The 24,357-nt window shown below is 45.7% G+C and overlaps 1 protein-coding gene across 1 annotated transcript in view; it reads right to left on the bottom strand.

The window, feature by feature from the left end:
* Positions 1 to 4,974: 4,974 nt before the first annotated feature.
* LOC135898995 (protein obstructor-E-like) overlaps positions 4,975 to 24,357 on the bottom strand; it is a 30,363-nt gene continuing 10,980 nt past the window's right edge. Inside the window, exons 3-4 of the mRNA XM_065428250.2 lie at positions 12,505 to 12,713; positions 4,975 to 5,152 (exon numbers count right to left, since the gene is read on the bottom strand). Of these exons, the coding sequence (XP_065284322.1) occupies positions 5,114 to 5,152; positions 12,505 to 12,713 (248 nt within the window). The 3' untranslated portion in view covers positions 4,975 to 5,113. The remainder of the gene's footprint in view (positions 5,153 to 12,504; positions 12,714 to 24,357) is intronic.

Below are 24,357 nucleotides of genomic sequence, written 5' to 3'. Positions count from 1 at the left end.
CCGATGTCAACGTGGAAACGACATTAACACGACTGAGGACGTCGGCTGGAACGTTGTCCGTGCCCTTGATGTGGCGGAACGTTGCTGTAAACTCGAAGATGTAGGAAAAGTGTCGAATCTCGCGGGGCGAGTAACAGGACGCCGAACGATTCGTTGCGTGCACAAGGGGCTTGTGGTCCGTCAAGACAGTGAATGCACAGCCTTCAAGGAAATGGCGAACATGCTTGATAGCCAGGTAAACAGCGAGTAATTCCCGGCCGAACACGCTGTAGCGCGACTGCGCAGGCTTCAGTTTCTTGGAGAAAAATGCGAGTGGATGCCACGCATTGTCGATGAATTGCTGCAGAACGGCACCAACGGTGGTGTTTGAAGCGTCGGTCATGATGGCAGTGGGTGCGTCTGGCTTTGGGTGTCTAAGCAGCGTGGCGTCGGCGAGGGCAGACTTGACTCTTGTGAAAGCGTCGGTAGCCTCTTCAGTCCACTGAAGCACTTGTTTGCGTTTGTTTACCAGGAGAGCGTCTAGCGGAGCCATAAGTCGTGCGCACTCGGGAATGAATCGGCGGTAGAAATTGACAAATCCGAGAAATTGGCGAAGCTTGGTGAGTGTGGTCGGTCGAGGAAGGTTTTCGATGACGCGAATCTTGGACGGCAGTGGTCGAATGCCGTTAGCGTCGACGATATAACCGAGGAACTCGAGTTCGGGCTGACCGAATTCACTCTTGGCGGCGTTGATGACAATTCCTTTACTGGCAAGGCGTGAAAACAACAACCGCAAGTGGTGAAGATGTTCTTCTGCCGTAGAGCTTGCGACGAGAAGGTCGTCAATGTATGCAAAAATGAAAGCCAAACCTCGGGTGACGGAATCGTTGAAACGCTGAAAGGATTGGCCTGTGTTCCGTAAACCGAAAGGCATGCGGAGAAATTCGAAAAGACCGAAGGGTGTGGTGATGGCGGTCTTGGAAATGTCTTCTTCAGCGACCGGTAGTTGATGGTAGGCGCGAACGAGATCGATCTTAGAAAAGATCGTCGCACCGTGCAACGCTACCGTGAAGTCCTGAATGTTCGGTAGAGGATAGCGATCAGGAACTGTGACGTTGTTTAGTGCCCGGTAATCGCCGCATGGGCGCCAGTCTCCCGCCTTCTTAGGCACCATGTGAAGTGGTGATGCCCAGTTACTGGAGGAAGGGCGGATGATGCCAAGTTGCAGCATGTGTTCGAACTCCGCGCGAGCGATCTTCAGTTTCTCCTGTGACAAACGCCGGGGTCGGAAATAGACCGGTGGGGCGGAGGTGACGATGTGATGGCACACTTCATGTTGTACCGGTTGCGTCCAGTCCGGCAGGCGCGTCAAAGTGGGAATCTCGCGTAGAAGCGCGGGGAAAGGTTCGTCCAACATGGCAGAAATAGGCGTTATTGGCGAGGTGCTTGATGATGGGACGCCGGGAACGGATAGCTGGGTTACGGAGTCGATGAGACGGCGTCGTTGGATGTCCACAAGGAGTCTGTATTTATGCAAGAAGTCTGCTCCAATGACTGTATGACGGACGTCTGCAACCAGGAAAATCCAGCGGAACGTTCGTCGAAGGCCAAGGTTTAGCATGACGGAGCGTGACGAGAAAACTGGAATCCTGGTGCTGTTGACGGCTTGCAAAAACGACACAGGTGTCGCTTTTCGGTCGGAGTGCTGGGCGTATAGAATGCTGACGTCAGCACCTGTGTCGACTAAGAATCGTTGTCCCGTAACTCTGTCCGTCACGTAGAAAAGGTGACTTGTGTGCTGGGCCAGACCACTCGTCGCCGTTAGAGGTCGGCCGGCCTGTTTCCCTGCCAAGCGCAGGGACGCCGACAGTGACGAGCGTCGTTTCGAAAACGGCGGTGGTAGTAGCAAACGCCAGGCGTTGTAGTTGAGGTTTCATTGCGGGTGTCCTTGCGTCTTGATCTGCTGGAACTATGGCTGCGTGGGCGACGAGACGCGCGGCGATGTTCCGCTCCACAGATGATGCGTTCCAGGCGCTCACACAAGGAGTCGAGCGGAGATTGCACTGCGGAAGAGCAGGGAAGAGTTTGCAGAGTGGTTGTATTGTCACCCGGAGACGGTGACGTGGCTGCGATGGTTGGGGTGGCTACTTCCACGACTTTGTCGGCCAAAGTGGCAAGTCCGGTAAGATCCATGGTAGAGGCTGTCGCCAGGACCATCTGCACGTTAGCCGGGAGTCATTGCAAAAACAGTTCGCGCAACAGCGTGTTGTCGATGGATCTCGCGTTGTTTCCGCTCAGCTGGCTCATTCGGCGAAGAAGTTGGCTAGGGCGTCGGTCGCCGAGTTCTTCAGCGGACAGAAGCTGCTGGATGCGAGAACGCTGTGAAGCTGCTGTGCGCTGTAGCAGTGCTGCCTTGAGATCGTCATGGTGGCGGCAGACAATGGGGAGTTCAACAAATCTGCTACCTCGTCAATGGCGGCGGGCGAGAGCGCTGCGACGGCGTAATGGAACTTCGAGGCTTGAGAGCGTATACCAGTGACTTGAAATTGCGCTTCGGCCTAAAGAAACCACGCCGAAGGATGCTGGTCCCCGTACTGTTGGAGGCGGACAGCGATGGCGGAACAGGAGGGCTCACCGCGTTCCTCGGAAGGGTTCTGGCCTTGAGCTCTCGTAGCGTCCCTCTCGTTCATGGTCGTCTCTACCACAGGAGCGTATGGCAGTATCACGTCCGGGTCACCAAACTGTGGCGGCAGGCGACCACGTAGACCGGTAAAGTGTCGGGCTCTCGCAGGAGAGGAAGAACCAACACTCGATCGCTTAGCGTAGCATTCTTTTTAATAATGTCCTTCGGAACGCTAGCCCGTGCCGGAGCGTGCCAGCCGCTCGAGCCTCGTGTAGACGCGAGCGTCTACGTCATCCCTCGTGCGACGCCGATGCTGCTGCCGCTACAGATGTATCTCCTCTTTGTCTCCTGGTTTATGGCTTGTGTTTTTCTTTACCAAGTCTCATTCTGCTACTTCAGTAACTCGCAGAGCTTTCCATTCTGCCCTCAGTGCTTTTTTTTGTTTAACCGTCCTAACAACATACTAACCGCTGAAAAATTACTGTTCGTGTTTGTCCAGAGAAACAAGGTGAAAGCAGGAGCCAGAGCACCTGCTTTCACCTTGTTCTCGTTTTGCTGTTCGTGTTTGTGTATTACATAAGTAATCACAGATGGAAGAACTGCGTGAGTAGCCTCCATGTGCAGGCATGATACGCTTTTTTTTTCTTCTGGAAAGCATGAGCATTCCAAGTGTCCTATATGCCGATTTGTGCAGTTCGTGTTTATTACACGAAGGAGTGCCCACGAGGTATGACTTTGTGTTTAAGTGACGTAATTTTACTGCTGAGCATTGCATTCGGGGCGAAAGCAAAGACGTGTTCTTGGCTTATTTTACCTTGTATTTTATTGAGGAATAGGCCGTTCTGCGAATGTTTCCTATATGCTACTGCAAAAGCTGACTGACTTCTATTCCCCCTTGCCACCGTTACTCAAGTGGCGGCCAGGTGTAAAATAATGTGATAATCTTCATTTCCGTCATTAGTAGATTGTTAATTTTGCTCTGCCATGACTTTTCCTTTTGTTCAGTAGTAATGAACATGCCACGCATTTAATTCACTTTCGCAGAGGTTTACAAGTTCTTGCTCTTTTTTTTGGTATGACTGTCACTAAGACAATCTTAGCAGTTTATTCTATTCTTTGGGTATTTTGCGTGTCACTTTTTTGTCATAACCAGTGAATTTTCGCTTTTTTTAGTTGTCATGACTATGTCATGCACGTCGTCCAGTTTTGGGCACTATCTCAGTGAGTACATTGTAGATCAGAAGCTGTCACTGCGCATATCAGCAGCTCTTCTATACTTTGGCCTTTAGGGCATTATAAAAAAAAAAATATTTTATAGGTGTGTGCATGAAACGGCCGTCGTGTTTTCCTAAGTTGAAACCACTCACATCCGCCGCCAACGTTTGTGAGTGGTGGCGCTGGTTAACACTCCGAGGGCTCTACTAGGTAAGATAAATACAAAAAAAAGTGGATGGGGAAACGGTGCCACAGTCGCTCAGTTGGCAGAGCGAAAAAAAAATTATGCGGTTTTACGTGCCAAAACTACTTTCTGATTATGAGGCACGCCGTAGTGAGGGACTCCGGAAATTTTGACCACCTGGGGTTCTTTAACATGCACCTTCGATCCCGCGACCTCGTGCTCAGCAGCCCAACACCATAGCCACTGAGTAACAACGGCGGGTATTGGTAGAGCATCACACGTGTAATGCGAAGTTTGTGGGATCGTTCCCCACTTGCAGCAAGTTGTTTCTTCATCCACATTCATTTCCGTTTATTTGTGATTTCTTCATTTCATATATTAGGCGCAAGTAATTTTTTACTATTTTGTCCTTGGTGTCAGTGTTTGTTGGCTTGTTATGATATGACTCGGTTAACCCTTTTTCTCCTCGCTTCCTACGGCGAGATGGCTCACTGGGCTTGCCGCTGCATGTAGAGAGCAATGCTGGCTAATCGGCGCAATTTGGCTTTCTCCTACACCGTCATCACGGACGGGTGGCCGATCCAGCGAGAATGCGTTGTTTCAAGCTACATCATATGCCAATAGAAAGCGACATCTGCCAACTCGTCCAGCCAAGGGTAAGAACACGCCGACAAGTGTCCTTGGTTGATGGTAACCGCTATTCCTGGCCAGGCGCGATAGAACGGGCTAACGGGCGTGGGCGAGTGCACGCAATGTATGAAGTTCAACATTTCGCCCCCAGCGCTAAATGAGCAATCGTGACCTCAGATTTACGGTCGTGTATGCTTTGTGCTTATGCTTCTTACCTTAGGATGTCAAGGTTCCAACTCGTGCATGAGACACCCGAAGCCGGCCCGCTTCGTAGACTGTGTCCGGTACATTTTTTTTAGCCCGACGCCTGCAGATTATGGAATTCGTAAGAAAATGCATCGTCTAAACAAATAAACATTCTTTATTATCACATTTTAATGCAGGGCCTGTAATAGAAGAAATTCTGTGTAGTGTATTGGATTGATTCATAACAGAAACGGGGAATGCCACTGGAAAAAAAGTTCAAAACGGGAGCTTCGATTTCACTCTTCTACCTGGCCCTCTGGTGCGTCCGTTGATTCCTGTGGTAAAAAGAAGAAGAAAACATCAATACTTTGACATTTTTTACACAGCAGTGACCATAACTTGAACAAGCGCTAAAATATAAAACTGTAGACGTCGTTGTGAATGTAAGCATAGCTTTATAATTCAGTGGCGATTAAGCGGCAAATGCGATAATAATGCGTAATCATTACGGTGCACCTTCCTCGATGTCCTGGATACGATATTTAAACCGCTAGCACCACTTTGAAAACTGTCGTTCTGCAGCTCACTCCACACCCGTTCGGCTTCTTCGAGGAGCGAAGTGCAAGTACCGGTGGTCCAGAGCCTACCACTGTCACACACACACACACACACACACACACACACACACACACACACACACACACACACACACACACACACACACACACACACGCACACACACACACACACACACACACACACACACACACACACATATGTATATATATATATATATATGGTCTGTTTAGCTATCCGAAAATGCCCTTTGTTTCCACCACGTGACCGCGTGTGGGGTAACCTCCCGCACTCCTCACACATACACTTTTTTTCTGCTTTCACGATTTAATGCGTTGTCTTAATACAACACATTAAATCATAGCTTCCTCGGTGTTGCTTCATCGTTATTTTAAGCTGTGGCAGGCAAGTACACACAAGTTTAGTAGAAAACAAGGTATTCACACCAAATAAAGTGTGAATAGTTAGCTGAGTTATACTAGAAAAAAAAGAAGAATGCCTCCTAGCATCTTGCCTCACCATTCTCAAGTAAAACTCTTGCTTGGGCTAGTTGGTTCATGCTTGAAGTAGTAAAGGCAAGGCGCAGAAGACCCGGACTCAAGAAGAAGAACACAAACGACAGGACCGGCGCCGGTCCTGTCGTTTGTGTTCTTCTTCTTGAGTCCGGGTCTTCTGCGCCTTGCCTTTACTACTTGCCTCACCATGCTTGCCACTGCAAAGCAATGACTGCAAAGCAGTGACTCTTCGTGGACATGCCACACTTGGCACTATGACGAGCACCATTGCGAAGCCCGCTTTAAGCAAGCTATCCTCGAGCTTTGCTTGGTTATAACGCGCCCATCTATCTGAGAAGCTCGTTTCTGGCTACGTGGTCCCGTGCTAATATGTTGCCAGCATCACTTCCGGTTCTGCTACATTCTACGCACTGTGACATCCTTCATTTGTTCAAAATAGAGGAGATACTGTCTGTTAGCTAAACGCGCCTGGACCACACGTTTCCCCTTTGGGACTGTGAGTGGCCATGTTAACCACCTGTTATCGACGAAATTAGTCGACTGAACATCACGACAGCTACGCATGCTGCCGTCCGTCCTGTGCCACAGTTTCTTAACTGTTGAATTTGACGTGATAATGATATTATTGCCATACATTGTAAGTAGCATGTACATAGTGCGTATTGTGATAGCTACATATTCGTGACTAAAGCTTTCTGTGCTGTATTTGTAAGAACTTCACAAGTGCGTCAGTGAAAGTTAATGTTGTGACGCTGTAGCAACTGTTAAGTATTTAAAGCTATAGTAAATGCTCTTTATTAGGTGAAAATGCGCCCAGGAACATAACAAACACTCAAATAACAACTTTTACGGCCGTCACTCTCATCGGTCATCGAAATTTGATGTGCAGACAAAAAGCATCGGCTTCATATGCGATTAGCATTCCTAGTGCACTTAATTGACACGGTTTTTGTGGGCTATCTACTCTGCCTCTAACACTCAGTGCGCCAACATGGATCGCTGGGTATGGGGAACTGTGTACGCCCCACTCTTCAATGAGCCTCTTTCACGCGAACTGGGGCAAGCATGTGACAGTCAGTATGTGCCTTTCTTCAATGGCAAGCAATAAATGATTAATATTTCTCTGGTGTTTGCGGAATCGAACCCACCTCATACGTATTCAGACAAATTTAGCTCAATGTGTATTCCGACAGGATCCCACACGCGAACTTATTGGCGGCGGCTCTGAACGATCCACGTGAGCCCAGACGAATGGGCGAGAGAGAAATCCAGCTCAATGCATCGATTATGCATAACGCGTTTTTGTGGGGATAATACGGTTTGTCGCGACGGTTACTTCCCTGCGAGTCGAATGAACGTCGACATTCATCGTGAGGTTGGTTCTGCGGCAATTTTTCTTACTCGTCGTGCATTCTAGCGATGTGGTGCAACCGTGCGGCACTTGTTGTATTCCGTGCGCTTTCTTTCGGGCTTGGAAAAATCTTCTATATACAACGCATTCAGCGAGAACCAGCTAGATGTGGAACTTGTGAAGATGGTTTACAATTTTCGCACTTAAAGTTATGCTTCTAATATAATATTTGATCAGATGAGCAATTGTTATTCACCTGTTATATGAATAGTAAAAATAGAAAGAATAGTCTGCCTTGCTTAAGGAGACGGCAAACAAAATTACCTTGCTTATGTGCAGCTACGAGGCACTTCATATTTGTTTCACATTGGCGCAAAATATGTGGGACACCCGGTATGATGTTTCACATGACGATAACTCACCTGTGAGAGTTCAAGCTCTACTATTTTAAGGCTAAGGAAGAATATACTAGGCCATACCCCGACCGCCCACTGACGAAACGAAGCGCCGTCGAGTTATGGAGGGAAGGGAATGCGTCGCTTTAAAAGATGGGCTGCCGTGGCTGCTGCTGCTGATTATTGTAACTATTGTATTTGCAGGCCCACGTGTGCGGATTTCTGTTGGCATTGGAAGCGAATGACGCCCGTCGCCGTGTGGTGGTTATTGGAGCAGCCGAACAGATGACGCTCGAGGACAGGAACCGTGCGCCCGTCATCGCTGCTTTCTAGTTGCGCTCCGTTTCAACGCGCTGACCGTCGTGTCGGTCGACGCTCTTGTGAGAACTTGGGGATGGCAGCTGGGCTTTTTCGGTTGAGGCAATCTAGCGTCCCCATGTTTTGGTAGACAATGAACAATTTATTAACCATATTTGGTGTTACTTTTTCAAACTACACAACGATAAAGTTGGAAAGTGACACAATATCCATTTCAAGTTGATGGAAGACACTTTCTTCCTCACCGGGTTGTTAGGGGTGAGATAGGGCCGCCACCACGGTACACTACGCTCTATCGGCTCCCTCCTCGCTTAAGGGGACCAGCAAGTGCGGACGCCGAAATCTTGTTTATTCAACTATATTCGGGTTCGGCACAAATTTTTAGGCCTTAATATGCTCGGAATAGGGTTAAAATATTAAACTTCAGTATTTGCAGTGTCAATCCTTATTTCCATGTATGATGACGTGCTGTATACTTTAAAGAATGTCCGAGGTTTTGTTTGCCAGAAACACGATCTGTATCGGAGGCACGCCGTTGTGGCGGAAAAACGTCAGTGGCATAATGGGCGCAGTATTGTGTTTCTGTGAAATATAAAAAAAAATCTCAGTCTTTATTTATGGAAGAAGAAACTAATAGGATAACAGCTTGTTCTAACTTTAACTGATATGTATGACTCATATCTGTAGTAGCAGTCATCATCAGCCTGGTTACGCCCACTGCAGGGCAACGGCCTCACCCATACTTCTCCAACAACCCCGGTCATGTACTAATTGTGGCCATGCCCTCCCGGCAAACTTCTTAATCTCATCCGCCCACCAAACCTTCTGCCGCCCCCTGCTACGCTTCCCTTCCCTTGGGATCCAGTCCGTAGCCCTTAATGACCATCGGTTATCGCCCCTCCTCATTACATGTCCTGCCCATGCCCATTTCTTTTTCTTGATTTCAACTAAGATGTCATTAACTCGCGTTTGTTCCCTCACCCAATCTGCTCTTTTCTTATCCCTTAACGTTACACCTATCATTCTGCTTTCCATAGCTCGTTGCGTCGTCCTCAATTTGAGTAGAACCCTTTTCGTAAGCCTCCAGGTTTCTGCCCCGTAGGTGAGTACTGGTAAGATACACCTATTATACACTTTTCTCTTGAGGGATAATGGCAACCTTCTGTTCATGATCTGAGCATGCCTGCCAAACGCACCCCAGCCCATTCTTATTCTTCTGATTATTTCCGTCTCATGATTCGGATCCGCCGTCACTACCTGCCCTAAGTAGATGTATTCCCTTACCACTTCCAGTGCCTCGCTAACTATCGTAAACTGCTGTTCTCTTCCGAGACTGTTAAACATTACTTTAGTTTTCTGCAGATTATTTTCAGACCCACCCTTCTGCTTTGCCTCTCCAGTTCAGTGAGCATGCATTGCAATTGGTCTCCTGAGTTACTAAGCAAGGCGATATCATCAGCGAATCGCAAATTGCAAAGGTATTCTCCATCAACTTTTATCCCCAATTCTTCCCAATCCAGGTCTCTGAATACCTCCTGTAAACACGCTGTGAATAGCATTGGAGAGATCGTATCGCCCTGTCTGACGCCTTTCTTTATTGGGATTTTGTTGCTTTCTTTATGGAGGACTACGGTGGCTGTGGTGCCGCTATAGATATCATTCAGTATCTTTACATACGGCTCGTCTACACCCTGATTCCGTAATGCCTCCATGACTGCTGAGGTTTCGACCGAATCAAACGATTTCTCGTAATCAATGAAAGCTATATTGGGGTAGGTTATATTCCGCACACTTCTTTATCACCTGATTGATAGTGTGAATATGATCTATTGTTGAGTAGCCTTTACGGAATCCTGCCTGGTCCTTTGTTTGACAGAAGTCTAAGGTGTTCCTTATTCTATTTGCGATTACCTTAGTAAATAGTTTGTAGGCAACTGACTGTAAGCTGATCGGTCTATAATTTTTCATGTCTTTGGCGTCCCCTTTCTTATGGATTAGGATTATGTTAGCGTTCTTCCAAGATTCCGGTACGCTCGAGGTCATGAGGCATTGCGTATACAGGGTGGCCAGTTTCTCTAGAACAATCTGCCCACCATCCTTCAACAAATCTGCTGTTACCTGATCCTTCCCAGCTGCCTTCCCCCTTTGCATATCTCCCAAGGCTTTCTTTACTTCTTCCGGCGTTACCTTTGGGATTTCGAATTCCTCCAGACTATTTTTTCTTCCATTATCGTCGTGGGTGCCAGTGGTACTGTATAAATCTCTATGGAACTTCTCAGCCACTCGAACTATCTCATCCATATTAGTAATGATATTGCCGGCTTTGTCTCCTAACGCATACATCTAATTCTTGCCAATTCCTAGTTTCTTCTTCACGGTTTTTAGGCTTCCTCCGTTCCTGAGAGCATGTTCAATTCTATCCATATTATTCCTTCTTATGTGAGCTGTCTTACGCTTATTTATTAACTTCGAAAGTTCTGCCAGTTCTATTCTAGCTGTAGGGTTAGAGGCTTTCATACATTGGCGTTTCTTGATAAGATCTTTCGTCTGCTGCGATAGTTTACTGGTATCCTGCCTAACGGAGTTACAACCGACTTCCATTGCACACTCCTTAATGATGCCCACAAGATTGTCGTTCATTGCTTCAACACTAAGATCCGCTTCCTGAGTTAAAGCCGAATACCTGTTCTGTAGCTTGATCTGGAATTCCTCTGTTTTCCCTCTTACCGCTAACTCATTGATCGGCTTCTTATGTACCAGCTTCTTCCATTCCCTCCTCAGGTCTAGGCTAATTCGAGTTCTTACCATCCTGTGGTCACTGCAGCGCACCTTGCCGAGGACTTCCACATAATTATGATGCCAGGGTTAGCGCAGAGTATGAAGTCTATTACATTTCTAGTCTCGCCGTTCGGGCTCCTCCACGTCCACTTTCGGCTATCCCGCTTGCGGAAGAAGGTATTCATTATCCTCATATTATTCTGTTCCGGAAACTCTACTAATAACTCGCCCCTGCTATTCCTAGTGCCTATGCCATATTCCCCCACTGCCTTGTCTCCAGCCTGCTTCTTCCCACCTTGGCATTAAAGTCGCCCATTAGTATGTTGTATTTAGTTTTCACTCTACCCATCGCTGATTCCACGTCTTCATAGAAGCTTTCGACTTCCTGGTCATCATGACTTGATGTAGGGGCGTAGACCTGTGCAAGCTTCATTTTGTACCTCTTATGAAATTTCACAACAAGACCTGCCACCCTCTCGTGAATGCTATAGAATTCCTGTATATTACCAGCTATATTCTTATTAATCAGGAATCCGACTCCTAGCTCTCTTTTCTCCGCTAAGCCCCGGTAGCACAGGACGTCCCCGCTTTTTAGCACTGTATATGCTTCTTTTGGCCTCCTAACTTCACTAAGCCCTATTATATCCCATTTACTGCCCTCTAATTCATCCAATAGCACTGCTTAACTCGACTCACTAGATAACGTTCTAGCGTTAAACGTTGCCAGGTTCATATTCCAATGGCGGCCTGTCCGGAGCCAGTGATTCTTAGCACCCTCTGCTGCGTCGCTGGTCTGACCGCCGCCGTGGTCAGTTGCTGCGCAGCTGCTGGGGACTGAGGGCCGGGGTTTGATTGCTGTGTTCATATAGGAGGTAGGAGTACGCATTGCAGTAAACAGGCTAAGGAAACACGTGTGGTGTAGCGTGGCGTGGGCTGGCACGCGAACAGAGAGATCTCAATGACCGGGAGCAGCATCGATTAGAATTAGTGTTTTTCTCATTGTTCGCACTGTGTATTGACCTCGTGTTCCCGTAGTGCTGCATGGTCCCAGAAGGCACGATATGCACACCCGTCTCGCGCTTTAGAATTGCAAGGTTCCGTTACGATTCTTAGTCCTCGGCTGTGTGTTCCCACAGGGCCGCGCCAGGGTGCCTCCATCTTTGAGCTCCAGCGGACTCAGCACGCGCCGCACATTGTTTCTGCATCTGAACCGATGGAGTGCTCTTAGTGCGTATTCAGACCCGCCGTGTTTCACAGAGATTAGCGTTTCGCAGGAGCTTCTGAATAGGCGTTCTGACAACCAGCAGGGGCACGTTGGCGCGATGAAAATACGTATACTCCGTGTCCGCATGACGGAAGTGGCAGTGCTAAGCAAAATTGTGCAACGAACTGCTGTACTACTCCACTATTACAAATTTGGGCGAGTAGAATCTTCAGAATTTTAGACATCTTGATAATTTAGGTTTTCTTCAGCTAGTAGTTACTATCTATTTATTTATTTAAGTGAAGTTCCCCGCTACAATAAATGTAGCATGGTTGGGTTTCAATTTGGCACGGCTCACATTTGTGGTGGTGAGCGTTGTTTTCTGTAGTTTTTGCTTGAGCGGTTGTCCTCCCGCAATGCCAAGTTACCCTTGTTTGAGAAAGGAGCATTCCAACAGACTAGTCCCGAAGATTTCGGAAGTGCATGGTACATGGTGGTGATGAAGATCGGTAACAAAGAGTGTACGCAAACAAAGAAGACGGCGGCTTACCTGTGAGGCGGCCTCGTGCTCGCAGCCCGGCACCCTGCCGGCCCATTCACAGCCGCCCGCCTTTATGCTGAATGCGAGTCCCTTCTGGCAGGAGAGCTTGGATGGCACGCCGGCACTGCAGGTGTAGAAGTGCTGGCACACCCGCGGGTAATCTTCGTGCGGGAAGTAGCCGTTGGCGCGGGGGCACTTGCGAGTAGACTTGGCATTCTCTGCGCGAATTTTTTGCACCGTGTTAATTTGTTCCTAGTATAGTAAGGGGTCTTTCTTCAAGCGGTTTCGCGTTGACGGAACTGCACACCTCAATTGATCAACTCACACAGATCGTCTCACTTGGGATCTCTAATATTTATGTGTGGTGAAACGTGAAAGTGAATCATTTATTGTGCGTAACGGTTAACCTTTTTGGGCAATCAGTGACATGTTGCATTTTTATTAGTGCTTTGTTACGTATATTTACGCGATATGTTGGCTATAGATATACGTAAGCATAGACGGGTCGTATTTTGTAGAGTCACGATCATAAACGACAAGGAAAATGAAAACTACGTGTAACAACCTGACGGAAGGTATTTTTTATTTCTGTTTTATGACTCATGCATGTAAATCAAGGATTGTGTGTACAGTGCAGAAAATAGCGCTAAACGAAAAGACGAAGACAAGGACACAGACCACAGTGCTAACAACAAAGTGCCTTTATTGGTTCAGTCCCTTTATAGCGTATATATATATATATATATATATATATATATATATATATATATATATATATATATATATATATATATATATATATACGCTTGGGCAAACCATCTTAATCAACGAGACACGAAGTCTATCTCCTTCGGAAGGAGCGAAACGGAGAGGAGGCTTACACATTCTTTGCCGCTATTATGGATGTGACAGGCTTCAGTAATTAGACGTGCACGGTAATCGTGGCATGTTGGCAAGGAGGTCACATATTTAGAAGACGGCTTGCTGTCGCCATCATTCCAATGCAGTGCCGTTGAATATTCCTAGTTTGTTTGTGAAGCTTGTTGAGCCGCTCAATCGTAGGATCACTTACGGCAAACGGTATCGGTTATCCTATACGTTCACCAGGTCGCGCATAATCTCAACAAAGTTGTTAGCATGGCAGTCGTTAGGTTGTTGTTCACTGCTCGAAATAAGTTGGGAAGCCTGTACCGACAAGTCAGTCGGGTGACCGAAAAGAATAAAAAAGTTCCAAAAAGCACCACAGACAGGAGCTTGTTGTTGACTGTTGTGACTGTGTGGTTTATAAGATTCTTCTCTCATGCAAGCGTTTCTATACCGGTGAAACGGGGCGGTGGATGAATGAAAGGATGAACAAATACTCAAACAAGGTTTCGCCGATGTGATTATGCTTGTTGTTTTCAGCGTTTGCCGGTATTGGTTTCCAAGGCCAGTTCGTACAGTTTGGTGTACTTAGTGCACCAACTTAATCAAACTATTATTATTTTTGCGTCTTTAGGAGTGTTATAACATGAAGATATTGGAGACTTTTCGATTACAATTCTGCAATCATCCCTCCATCATCGCTCAAAATATTTCCAGGAACCACCCACTCAGCCTGTCTGTCACGCGGCATCACGAAAACCGCGAAAACGACCCATCTGATATGATATGTGCACAGTGATAAACATGAATAGACCAGCCGTAAGGAAAATAACAATTTCTCATTCTATGCTTTTCTTTTGCCACTAACAAAAAAGGAGCCGTTTAGCCAAACCCTAGTGGTAAATGTTTTTACTGCTACGCCCACTTTGACCATGTGTCACGCGACGTCACTAAAATGCGAGAACTCACCGCACTGAAATTACATGTAGGCGTTAAAGGCGCAATAATATGCCGAACAAAACTGAAAAATTTTCTGAATAACTGGAGACTGCCCCGTTACCAAAGGAATAGAATATGGCTGTGCCAGTGCCACCAAGCTCTGTGGCACTAGCTACTCGGAGCTACCTGTTAGGATGAATTTATTTCCGTATAAATAAAAGATTTTACGTCACATTACAACGTTATCGATACATTTCGGCATGTATGCGACATTACTGTGCCAACTCTACCTTGCTGAGGATCCGTTTTACGGTAATTTTCAATGCTGCCGCAATTTTCGACCAGCCACCGCAAACTAAGTAAGGGAAGGGGAAGCGAACCCGTCACATTGGCCGGCACCACCATACTCATCCGGTTACCTACTTTCATTTGGCTAGCTCGGCCCCATCGAATCTTTCTCCACGGGATCGTGATCCTCGCCTCTTCTCAGCCAGTTAGATAAGAAAAAGAGAGAAGTTTATGTGTCAGAGTGGGGAGCTAGTCTATCGCCTTTTTATGAAAGGTAGGTGGCCGCCATGCCATGCTTGACGGCAACCTCTTTGGCTTGCTCCATGGCTCCGAGTTGCATGTCCGGGCTGGAGCTAAGCAGCACTTCCTCCCACGAAGAAGGTGGGGGAGAAGTCACAAGATCGTGGAGCGCGTCCTTCTTAGTGCTAGAGAATGTGAATAAGCGTAGCTAGCTAGCCGCACAACTGACAGTACGGACTTACTCTGTCCGGCTAAATGTACTATTATACGTAGGGGTACGGGTATGACTGTGTCTCTAACCTGCTCCAGGTGATCTTCTGACGCTTGTTTACCATAGTGTGTGCTGTGGACCTAGTGCGTTGTTTAAAACGGTAGTACTAGGCAATGTCGTGATATGAGTCCAGGACTTCGTTTAAGGTCTCCGGTTTCCGGCAGGCTCACCACTCTGCTGTCGAATCCTCGAGCATGTTGGTGGGCGGCTTCGTTCGCTGGATTCCCCACGTGAGCGGGGCCCACATCAACTCTACTGTTGTATAGTGACTGCGGGAGCTTTTTGTGGTCTTTGCCACCAGTCCTCGTGCAAAGTTTGCTATGGCAGTTTTGCATTCGCTCATACCTATTCAAGTGTCTTCTGAGGCCATGGCCAGCGCAATGGCAGTTTCTTCTGCTTCGGTGGGGGTGGCACCGATTAGAGAGCTTGAAGTTGTCTGTGCTTTGAGTTCTGGACCTGGAATGGCGCAAAAGGCGCCGGTGTGGTACCAATCAAAATATAGGCTGCATCGACGTACGCCACGGTGGAGTTGGTCCTGTATGTCTTGCGTAGATTCTGGGCCCTCGCTCTACTTCTGCCGTCGTGGTGCCCGGCGAGTGTGTTTTTGGGCAGCAGTTTGATGACGAACACGTTTATGTGTGGTGGGATGATGGCGGGGACGCTCTGAGGCTTACTCGAGCTAGGATCCAACGGGTGGACTTGCTCCCTCAGAGAAGGTGAGCCTTTGATGTGCTGTGTGCTTCAATGAGATCTTCGATGGTGTTGTGAACCCCCATTTGAAGAAGTTTCTCGGTGCATTGGTAAGCCAAGCGCTGCCTTGTATACAGTGGAGGAGAGCTTGTTCTGTCTTCTCAAAATGTAGGCAGGTATGGAAGTGCACAGGTGGGACGGCTCGTTCCAAAGGTCTGGATGACTTGGTGCTGTTTCTTCTCCTTCATACCTTGCTCACGCGCGCTCACTCTGTGCAGAAGTTTCGTGTCTGGTTCACCGTCATCTGAAGCCGGTCGTCGTGATCCTGTTCTGTCGGGTCTGCTGCAGTATCATGCCCAGTACTCACATTTGCTCGGCGTCAGTTACTGGTTGCCGGTTTACGCCTATTGTGATGCGATGCGAGCGTTATTTGTGCTTCGTTCAGTCGGGTGGCCAGATCAGGAGGACTTTTGCTGGTAACGTTCTAGTCCAACTGCGTTCACGTGTTGCACGACTATATCGGTGGCATGTTGGAGCATTTCTTGAACTGTGCCATCCGACCCTTCACACGTCCAGAGCATGGTGCCGTCGGCGCAATTAGTTAAGGTAATGAACGCAAATGAAAGTGACACCCTCTAAAGCAGAAGCGCGTTTGATTGGGCTTTCCAGGCAATGCTGAAGGTTACCACCCGGTGCTTGCGTTGGTGGTTGTGTAGATTCGATGTCAGGAATTTCGAACGTAAAAATGATCGGAATAGTTCTACGTTTTAGGGCCCTAAGTTAGCTTTGGTTTTTAGTGTTTCTTTTTATGCGCTTGCCTCACGATTGCCAAAGGCGAAATATTGTACGTGTGTGAAGTGTGCGAAGCCGGTCACTGGATAGAGAGGCAATTGAAGAAATGAAGATACAGTGTGTATATATATATATATATATATATATATATATATATATACATATATATATATATATATATAATACTAGCAGGCAATGAAGCTAAGGAACGCATAGGCCTAATTAGCGATGGCTGCAATGGAAACGCACAAAATTGGGAAGGGTTAATGTAAGTGGACGTACACAAACTAGTGGCTGGAAAACAGAACTCACACCTGTCACAATTCAAATATATATATATATATATATATATATATATATATATATATATATATATATATAGAGAGAGAGAGAGAGAGAGAGAGAGAGAGAGAGAAGTCAATTTATTTTAAAAGGCCAGATGGCGTCAGCTAATGCGATAGGTCCCTTTCTCCTCAGTTACACCCAAAATTACGATGTCTCGTTGGGTCGCTGCATTGGTTTGAATAGGACGCACACACAGTCAACTACAATTTACCTGTGCAATGTAAATGTTGCTGATTTCGAATGCGATGTCTTGTCCATAGGTATAAATTTTTGTCCCGCCAATAAATAGTCGAATGAAGTCCAGCTGTACAATGACTTGGACAACTTTTCCGGTCGTCTTAGACTTCGTGAGTTTCATCATGACACACATGAGCCACCACGCGAACGCCCACTACTGTCGTCAGCAAGGCGCTGGACTCCGCTGCCGCCATGTGACAAACGCCTTCACCTGCTCATTAAGGCAGTTCAGCAGGATGTAATCTGGGACATGAGAAAACAAAAGCCCTTCCGCGGAAACCTCACTAAAGAAGAACAAAAAGCATCAGGAAACATATGCGGTAGGGATTGGTATAGCAATAAAGCCCGCGGACAAAGGAGGCACCATTGTAATTATTAGTACCAAAGGCTACATAAGAAATACCGAGGCACCTGCTAGAAAACGAGATGTTTTAGAAACTGATAGACACAAACCCCACTTCGGCGTTTGAAGAAGTCGTTCAGAGGACTCTCCGTGACTTTCCAAAAGAAAGCAGAATTAGTGATGCCGTTACCAAATCCATGCTTCTTCCATGCCCCACCCCAAGGGAGCTTTCCTCCTCTACCAAAAGTGCACAAAGAAACCAAAACCAATGCGGGCTGACTGATTGTCTCTGGGGAGAATGTCGAGTTACGTAGATGGCCTAATGATAGGAATTTCGCATTAATTCACTTCTTGCATGAAACCCACCGCTCACTTCCTATCCTAAATAATGGACCTTTGTATCCCCACATGCAGCCTCTTAGTGACCCAGGATGTTGTACCCTGTATAAGATTATAGCGCATGTGGATGGCATTGGCGCATTTCGGTATGCGCTTTCATAGCCGTCCTCTGAGAAACTCATTGATTGTCGCATAATTCAGAACCAAATAAAATTGGTACTGGGCCTAACTTGTTTTTGCATTTAATCGAAAGTACTTCGCCGAGATCAAAGGCAGATCAATGGGCACTAAGATAGGTCGCGATTACCGCAACATATACATGGGAACATTTGACTTAGAGTTTCTCGAGAGTGGCGCCCTAAACAAATGTTTTACGAAAAGTTCACACACGACGTATTCCAAGTTTTGGCCCCACGGCGAGGAACAAATATTGAAGTTCATTTCTCAGTTCAGTGCAGTCCGTCCAACAATCTCATTCCCCTCCCCCCCCCCACACACACACATGTTCGGCTTTCACAATCACATTTCCGAGTGTCACTGTAACTTTTCACCACAACAAGCATGGCACATCAGATTACAGAAGAGCAACCGATAAGCACAAGTACTCATATTTTCATAGCATCCGTGTAACACAATGTGCAACAGAAATCCCGTAAAGTCGCGCTGCTAGTTTCAGGCAAATATGCTCTACAAGAGGACTTTTCTTTGAACTGTGAACTCCGTGACGACTTACAACGTCATTGTTATCCTGCCTCTGTTATCAGCGGCGCGACTAAAAAAAAAAGCAGACAAACTTGATCATCTTGCGCTCATCATCAGAACACCCACTGCCCCAGGTTCATGGACGAACCTTATCCTCAGGTTTTCAGGATCAACGCCTAACATAAACCTTATTCTCTGGAAACAACATACCATCTCCTTACAGAGGGAGAAAATGCACCAAATTGTTCCTGTACATCCGTGGGTTATGTGTAGACGGAGCACTTGGAAAGCTGCGCACGATACATAAACCTTCTCTGCAAATTGAGCCACGTGACGGGTAGAGCGAATGTTGCCATGAGCGTCGCATCTTCATTTCCATTCAGAATGCAAGTAGACTACAACTGCAAGACTTGTAAAGTTGTACTTCTCCTTGAATGCAACATTTTCCGCGCACTATACATGGGACAAATGGAGATATCTTTTGGGCTGAGCTCTAATAATCTCAACTCACGCATAAAATCTATACCGCAGCTGCGCTTCTCCAAACACGTGAACACGTTAGGCCACACTGCTGAAAATTTTTAGGCTACTATTTCCATTTGAGGGTTCTGCACTCACTACAACCGAGAAGATCACGAGTCATTTCTAACACACGATTGCAGCACACATTCTAGGGGAGCTAATGAAAGGATATTTAGGCTGATGTTTATGACCAAGTAGCAAGAGGCATGTTTCCAAGATTTCCAACAAGTTTGATGGACCAATGAATATTTTTCTGTATGCTTTATTTGTGCATTTACTATAGATTATATCTGGCATATAATACAGGGGGATAATTTGGGGGGTTTCGCAGAATTTGGAAAACGCCTATTGCCGAAAACGCAATTTTTGCCCTCGAGCGGGTTTATTCGCAGACGCGGACATTACTAGCATGAGAAATGAAAACACGTATTCAATTGATTACCACAAACTCACCAACTAACTTTTTAAACAAATTCTTTACGGCACATGTTGCACTTTACGAATTGTAGCCGGTGAGATCGCTAGACGTATACACTTGAAATGGAGTTCCGTGATGAGACCACTTTCGATGTATTATATTAGAAAGTGTGGGACGAAATACTTGGGCGTTTCGGCTGCTTATGTGCTTCAATTTAGAAAACAGAGTGTTTTTAAAAAATGATCTGGAACAGCAGTACATTGTTATACGGCGAGTTTCATGAGGTAAATCTCCAAACTGGCGTCTTTCTGAAGATTCATTCTAAGCGAGAACGCCTTGCACATTTGCTGGCTACGATTCGTAAATTGCAATATGTACCGCAAAGCAAATAAATAAGAAGACAATTAGTGAATTTTCTTTAATTAGTTAGCTAAGTGTATCGATTTCTCGTGCAAGTAATCTCCGCCTCTCTGAATATTCCCCCTCAACGACTACAATTATGTTATCTGCAACAGGACAATCTTAAATTCCACAAAACTTAAAATATTCACCCTGTATATCGCACGTTTAGAAATCTATATGTCTATTTACGCATCATTATTTAAAGGTTCTTCTCGCCCTTCAGCTATATTGATATTTATTACGTTTATTAATTGACTGTGTGATATAGTATTTCGCGACTGTTTATTTTATTTTTCAATCACGCGTAGACTTTGTATCAAGAACAGTTTTGCCTTAATCACAAAACATACCACCTGCGCAGAATGCAATAGCATGCAGTTCACGGAACTGAGAGGCTAGTGGAGACCGCAGTAAAAGTGTCATATAAGGAGGTGGGGGTGTGTTGATCGTCTTCGTGGTCTCATACATGTTCCAGTAACTTCAAACAAAGAACAACGGAATCACACTTCTAGTAGCTGCGACCCCTAGCATGATCGCTGCTAATATGTGACCTCTTTCTCCTTCATTCCACTGGCTGCCTCTTTTCATGTTCGATTGCTCAAGCCTTGTGGGCACCCCTGAATGCCCGCGTGTTGCTATCCATAGGCTACGTACCCTCTGTCTTCTTTTCTCTTCTTTTTTTTCTTACTAGAGTGAATGTAAGCGCATCGCTATTCATGATGCCGAACGTTTTGTTTCTTTCTGTCTTTCTTGTGTTTAATTTTCATCCTCCTCAGAAGATGATGTATAAATTGAGCTTCGTGACACTGAAATGAAGTATTTCTCGTTGATTTGCTACGCGCGCCTGTACTGTATCGAACTTATGAAACACCGGATCCCAAGACCTATATCCTTCACACACATGTATATATATATATATATATATATATATATATATATATATATATATATATATATATATATATATATATATATATATATATATATATATATATATATATATATATATATATATATATATATATATATATATTGACACGTGTACTTATCGTTATCGGGCGACCACGTTTCACCGCCTAACACATGTTATCGCACAGCGCGGGCCGCGCCTGCATGTATCCGGTTTCTGGAAAGTTATCGATGCTTCTATTCGCTTTCTGTTGTCGCCAATATATACGCTCTATATACGGTATATATACAATATATACGCCCCTTTTAGGCTTTTTGATCACCCCTTTACATCCGCCATGTGAACGGCTTTACCCTCAACAATCTGTTCCACTTTTAGAGACCGCATAATAACGCATTAAAAAAAAAGGAGACCTAGTCCCAAAACTGGAATGTCGCGAGATGAAAAGCTACCGCTGCGCCACCACTGCAGCTTGAGGAGTTGCTTTTACAGCTACCTGAAAAATATTCGCACGTTTGGCATATTATTTTTGCCACTTTTATTATTTAGAAGGCTCATTCTCGTGCGCTTTACGCACGATCTGCTCTAAGCTTTTAGCTATACCGCATTTAGCCAGTAAAGCCAATTTAAACGCCTATGCCGTCAGAGTAGCGAGCCCTCCGCCGCCATAGCACTTATCACCTCTGAAATGTGCTACGGAGCATTGATTATCCCGCTTCTCTGAGCAGGATTCAACCAAGCACATTTGTCTACACAAACGCATGCGTGTGCGCTATGCAGCGGGGTAAGCATTATAACACTCTACGCTTAATGCAACGTAAAGCTACACGGAATGCGGCCGCGGAAGAATGAAACAGAAAGAAGCGAAGACTGCAACGTAAAGAGATTAGGCAAGGATGTATAAGCATATCATTAAAGCTTTCACTGCACTTTAGAAGGGGTAAAGGGTGCAAAGATACGGTGGAAAAAGACGAACGTCAAAATAGTCAGTCATTGTGAGGTCGTTCGCAAAGTAATGTCTGCTGTTACAAGGAATCGTAGAGTCCAGTCATTCATAAATATAGCATAGTAGAGTAGCAGGGTTTTTCTGCCCTGGTACATGCAAAATTGCCTTAGGGCGTGATATCAGATTCTTCCGAGAGCACTCCGCTATTATTCAGTCGGCGGGGTCTAGCTCTTAGAGCACATCGTTGACCATGCAAGGTACGGCAGTAGCACAGAAGGTGCTCAAATATGTATTCACTACCGTACAAAGTGTACACCGCATTGTTGGCCATTCCCGTTAGGGATGAAGATGGATATGTAAATGTGGCGCCCAACCATACGCGACACAATGAGGTTGTTTCGCGACAGGGCGGTCGGGGCGGCATGTCCAATGAAGTTTTAGGCGAACTTTCTCGTGATCGATTCGCTGTACCTTGAAGACTTGAAACTAGACTGCTTGCGCATACCTCTGGCTTCATTAAGGCATTAAGATTTTCAACATTCGTGCTAGCTTTCCATGTTGCCGTTCTGGCAGAAGGCTTCCCTTGAAAAATAAGAAATAAATATGGCTGAATGCTGCCTATTTGCAAGCTTTCACATGTGATATATTGTGTGTTTAAGTGCTAAAGTTGGTGTATGATGCCGTAGGCTAGTTTCAATTTTATCATTGTACTGAACGAGCAAGCACCATAAAGCTCGAGAATGACCTCAGCATTCCACTAGATACATCCTTTTGCGGAAGGCCAGCAGTTTGTGATAACGCGCTGTCGATTATGTATAATCAATGCATTGATGTGATAATGGAGTGATACTGCAATGTTGCATTCGTGTGGGCTAAGTTAGGAAAATATTCGCATATCTTATGCCTTCTTAGTGAATTGTATACACTGAAATGTTGTCCCACTTTAGTAATATTGTGAATTTTGTTTGACCTTTTACTTCAATATTTGTGAAACACTTCATGTAAACGTTGATTGCTTTGTGCTCCTTTTGCTCCTTGGACCCTGATTGATGCGCTTTATGTACTGAATAACTACACAAACAAAGAAAATTCCGTGCCGATTAGGCAGGTAATTCGAGTGAAATGTGTTATCATTACGTAGGACATATTAAGGTCGCGGAACCTGAACAAATTGAGAAGCTCACTGGATACACCTCCTGCTTCTTCGTGGAGCGAAGTGCATCTGAGCGTGGTATGGAGCAAACCACTGTCAGCAGCAATATATATGTATACACGGTGTATCAGCGAGCGCGCTCAAATTTTTTAAAGGTTGACTTTGGCAGAAAGCTTATGAAAGTTTATGAGCCGGTCTACTCGAAGCGACGGACACTACTTGCACAAAAAACGAAAATCCTAACTTGTCTAATTATCTAGAAATAATTAATTAACTTATTAGTTAATTTCTTCTGAGCCATATTGGAATTTACAAGCTCTAGCAGAGGACTTCAAAAGGCGGATCCACTTGGAACGAATTCTCAGGACGACACTAGTTTCGATATATAAATTCCCGAATTTTGTAGAGAAATGCATTGACGTTCCCGTTAAGCCTGTTTCACATGATGCGATTTTCGTCGCACCGGAAGTGCGATTTCCGTCGTTTGCGATGAAAATCGCAGTCGCAGTGCCGACCCCCCGATTTTCGGCTGCGACCAACCGGTTGGTCGCACAGTCGCACCGTCGCACCGATCGCTGCGATTTTCCGTCGAAATTGCGCGGAGAGCTGCCAAAGGAGCTATTTCGCTGGTTTGTTTTGGAAAATGGCGTCTCGATCGACATGCGCGGAGACGTGGATCGTCGAATTAGGTACGTACGCGAAGGGACAATAAAAAACTTGTACCGCAGATTGCATTCTCCGATTTCTATGCGTTTGTTGACACTCTGCACAGCAAATGAAGTGCATTTTCACGTTTGCTTCGTACGCCTTTGCGAGTTGTCAGTGCTAGGAGGTGTTGGATCCCCAGCAGACGACGAGGTCGCTACAATGTTTTGTTGAGTAGCATGCAAAAATCGCGCTTACGGAACAGCTTGAATTATTTCAACCTCGGCAAGGGCAAATGACAACACAGCAAAGTACCCGAAGTTTCAACGTTGCGCTGAACGCGGTACCGTTCAGTCGCATTTTCTTGTCGGTTTTCAAGCATGAATTTCCCGATGCATCTTGAAAGCTTATCTTGCCTCTTATTAAATTTGACAGAGCAAAAGCGTAGGCTATCGTAATGAATTTGCTATGATAGCATTGAATCCGTGGCTTGAATAAAATATTACATGCACGTTAAGTTGCGCCTCTTCTCTGGAGAAATTTTTTTTTCTTGCACAGACACCAATAAACATTGACTATGTTGCGGACTTTGTATCCTTAATGCATCTGTATGAACACTTGCTCTGCAAGGTAATTAACTGTACAGCTAGTAGATTAAGTAAATTGCTTGCTATAGTGGCACAGTGACAACGTACCCTCCTGCACAATTATGTACAACTCGTGCAACAATGCGAAAAGCAGGCAAACGGCGTGTTCTTGTGGGGAGAAAACAGTATAAAACGACACGCTGAAGAAAAGTAAATCAAAACTGTGCAG

Source organism: Dermacentor albipictus, chromosome 7 (genome assembly GCF_038994185.2).
Source record: "Dermacentor albipictus isolate Rhodes 1998 colony chromosome 7, USDA_Dalb.pri_finalv2, whole genome shotgun sequence".
Lineage (NCBI taxonomy): Eukaryota > Metazoa > Arthropoda > Arachnida > Ixodida > Ixodidae > Dermacentor > Dermacentor albipictus.
This window is presented reverse-complemented; position numbering and strand designations above follow the sequence as displayed.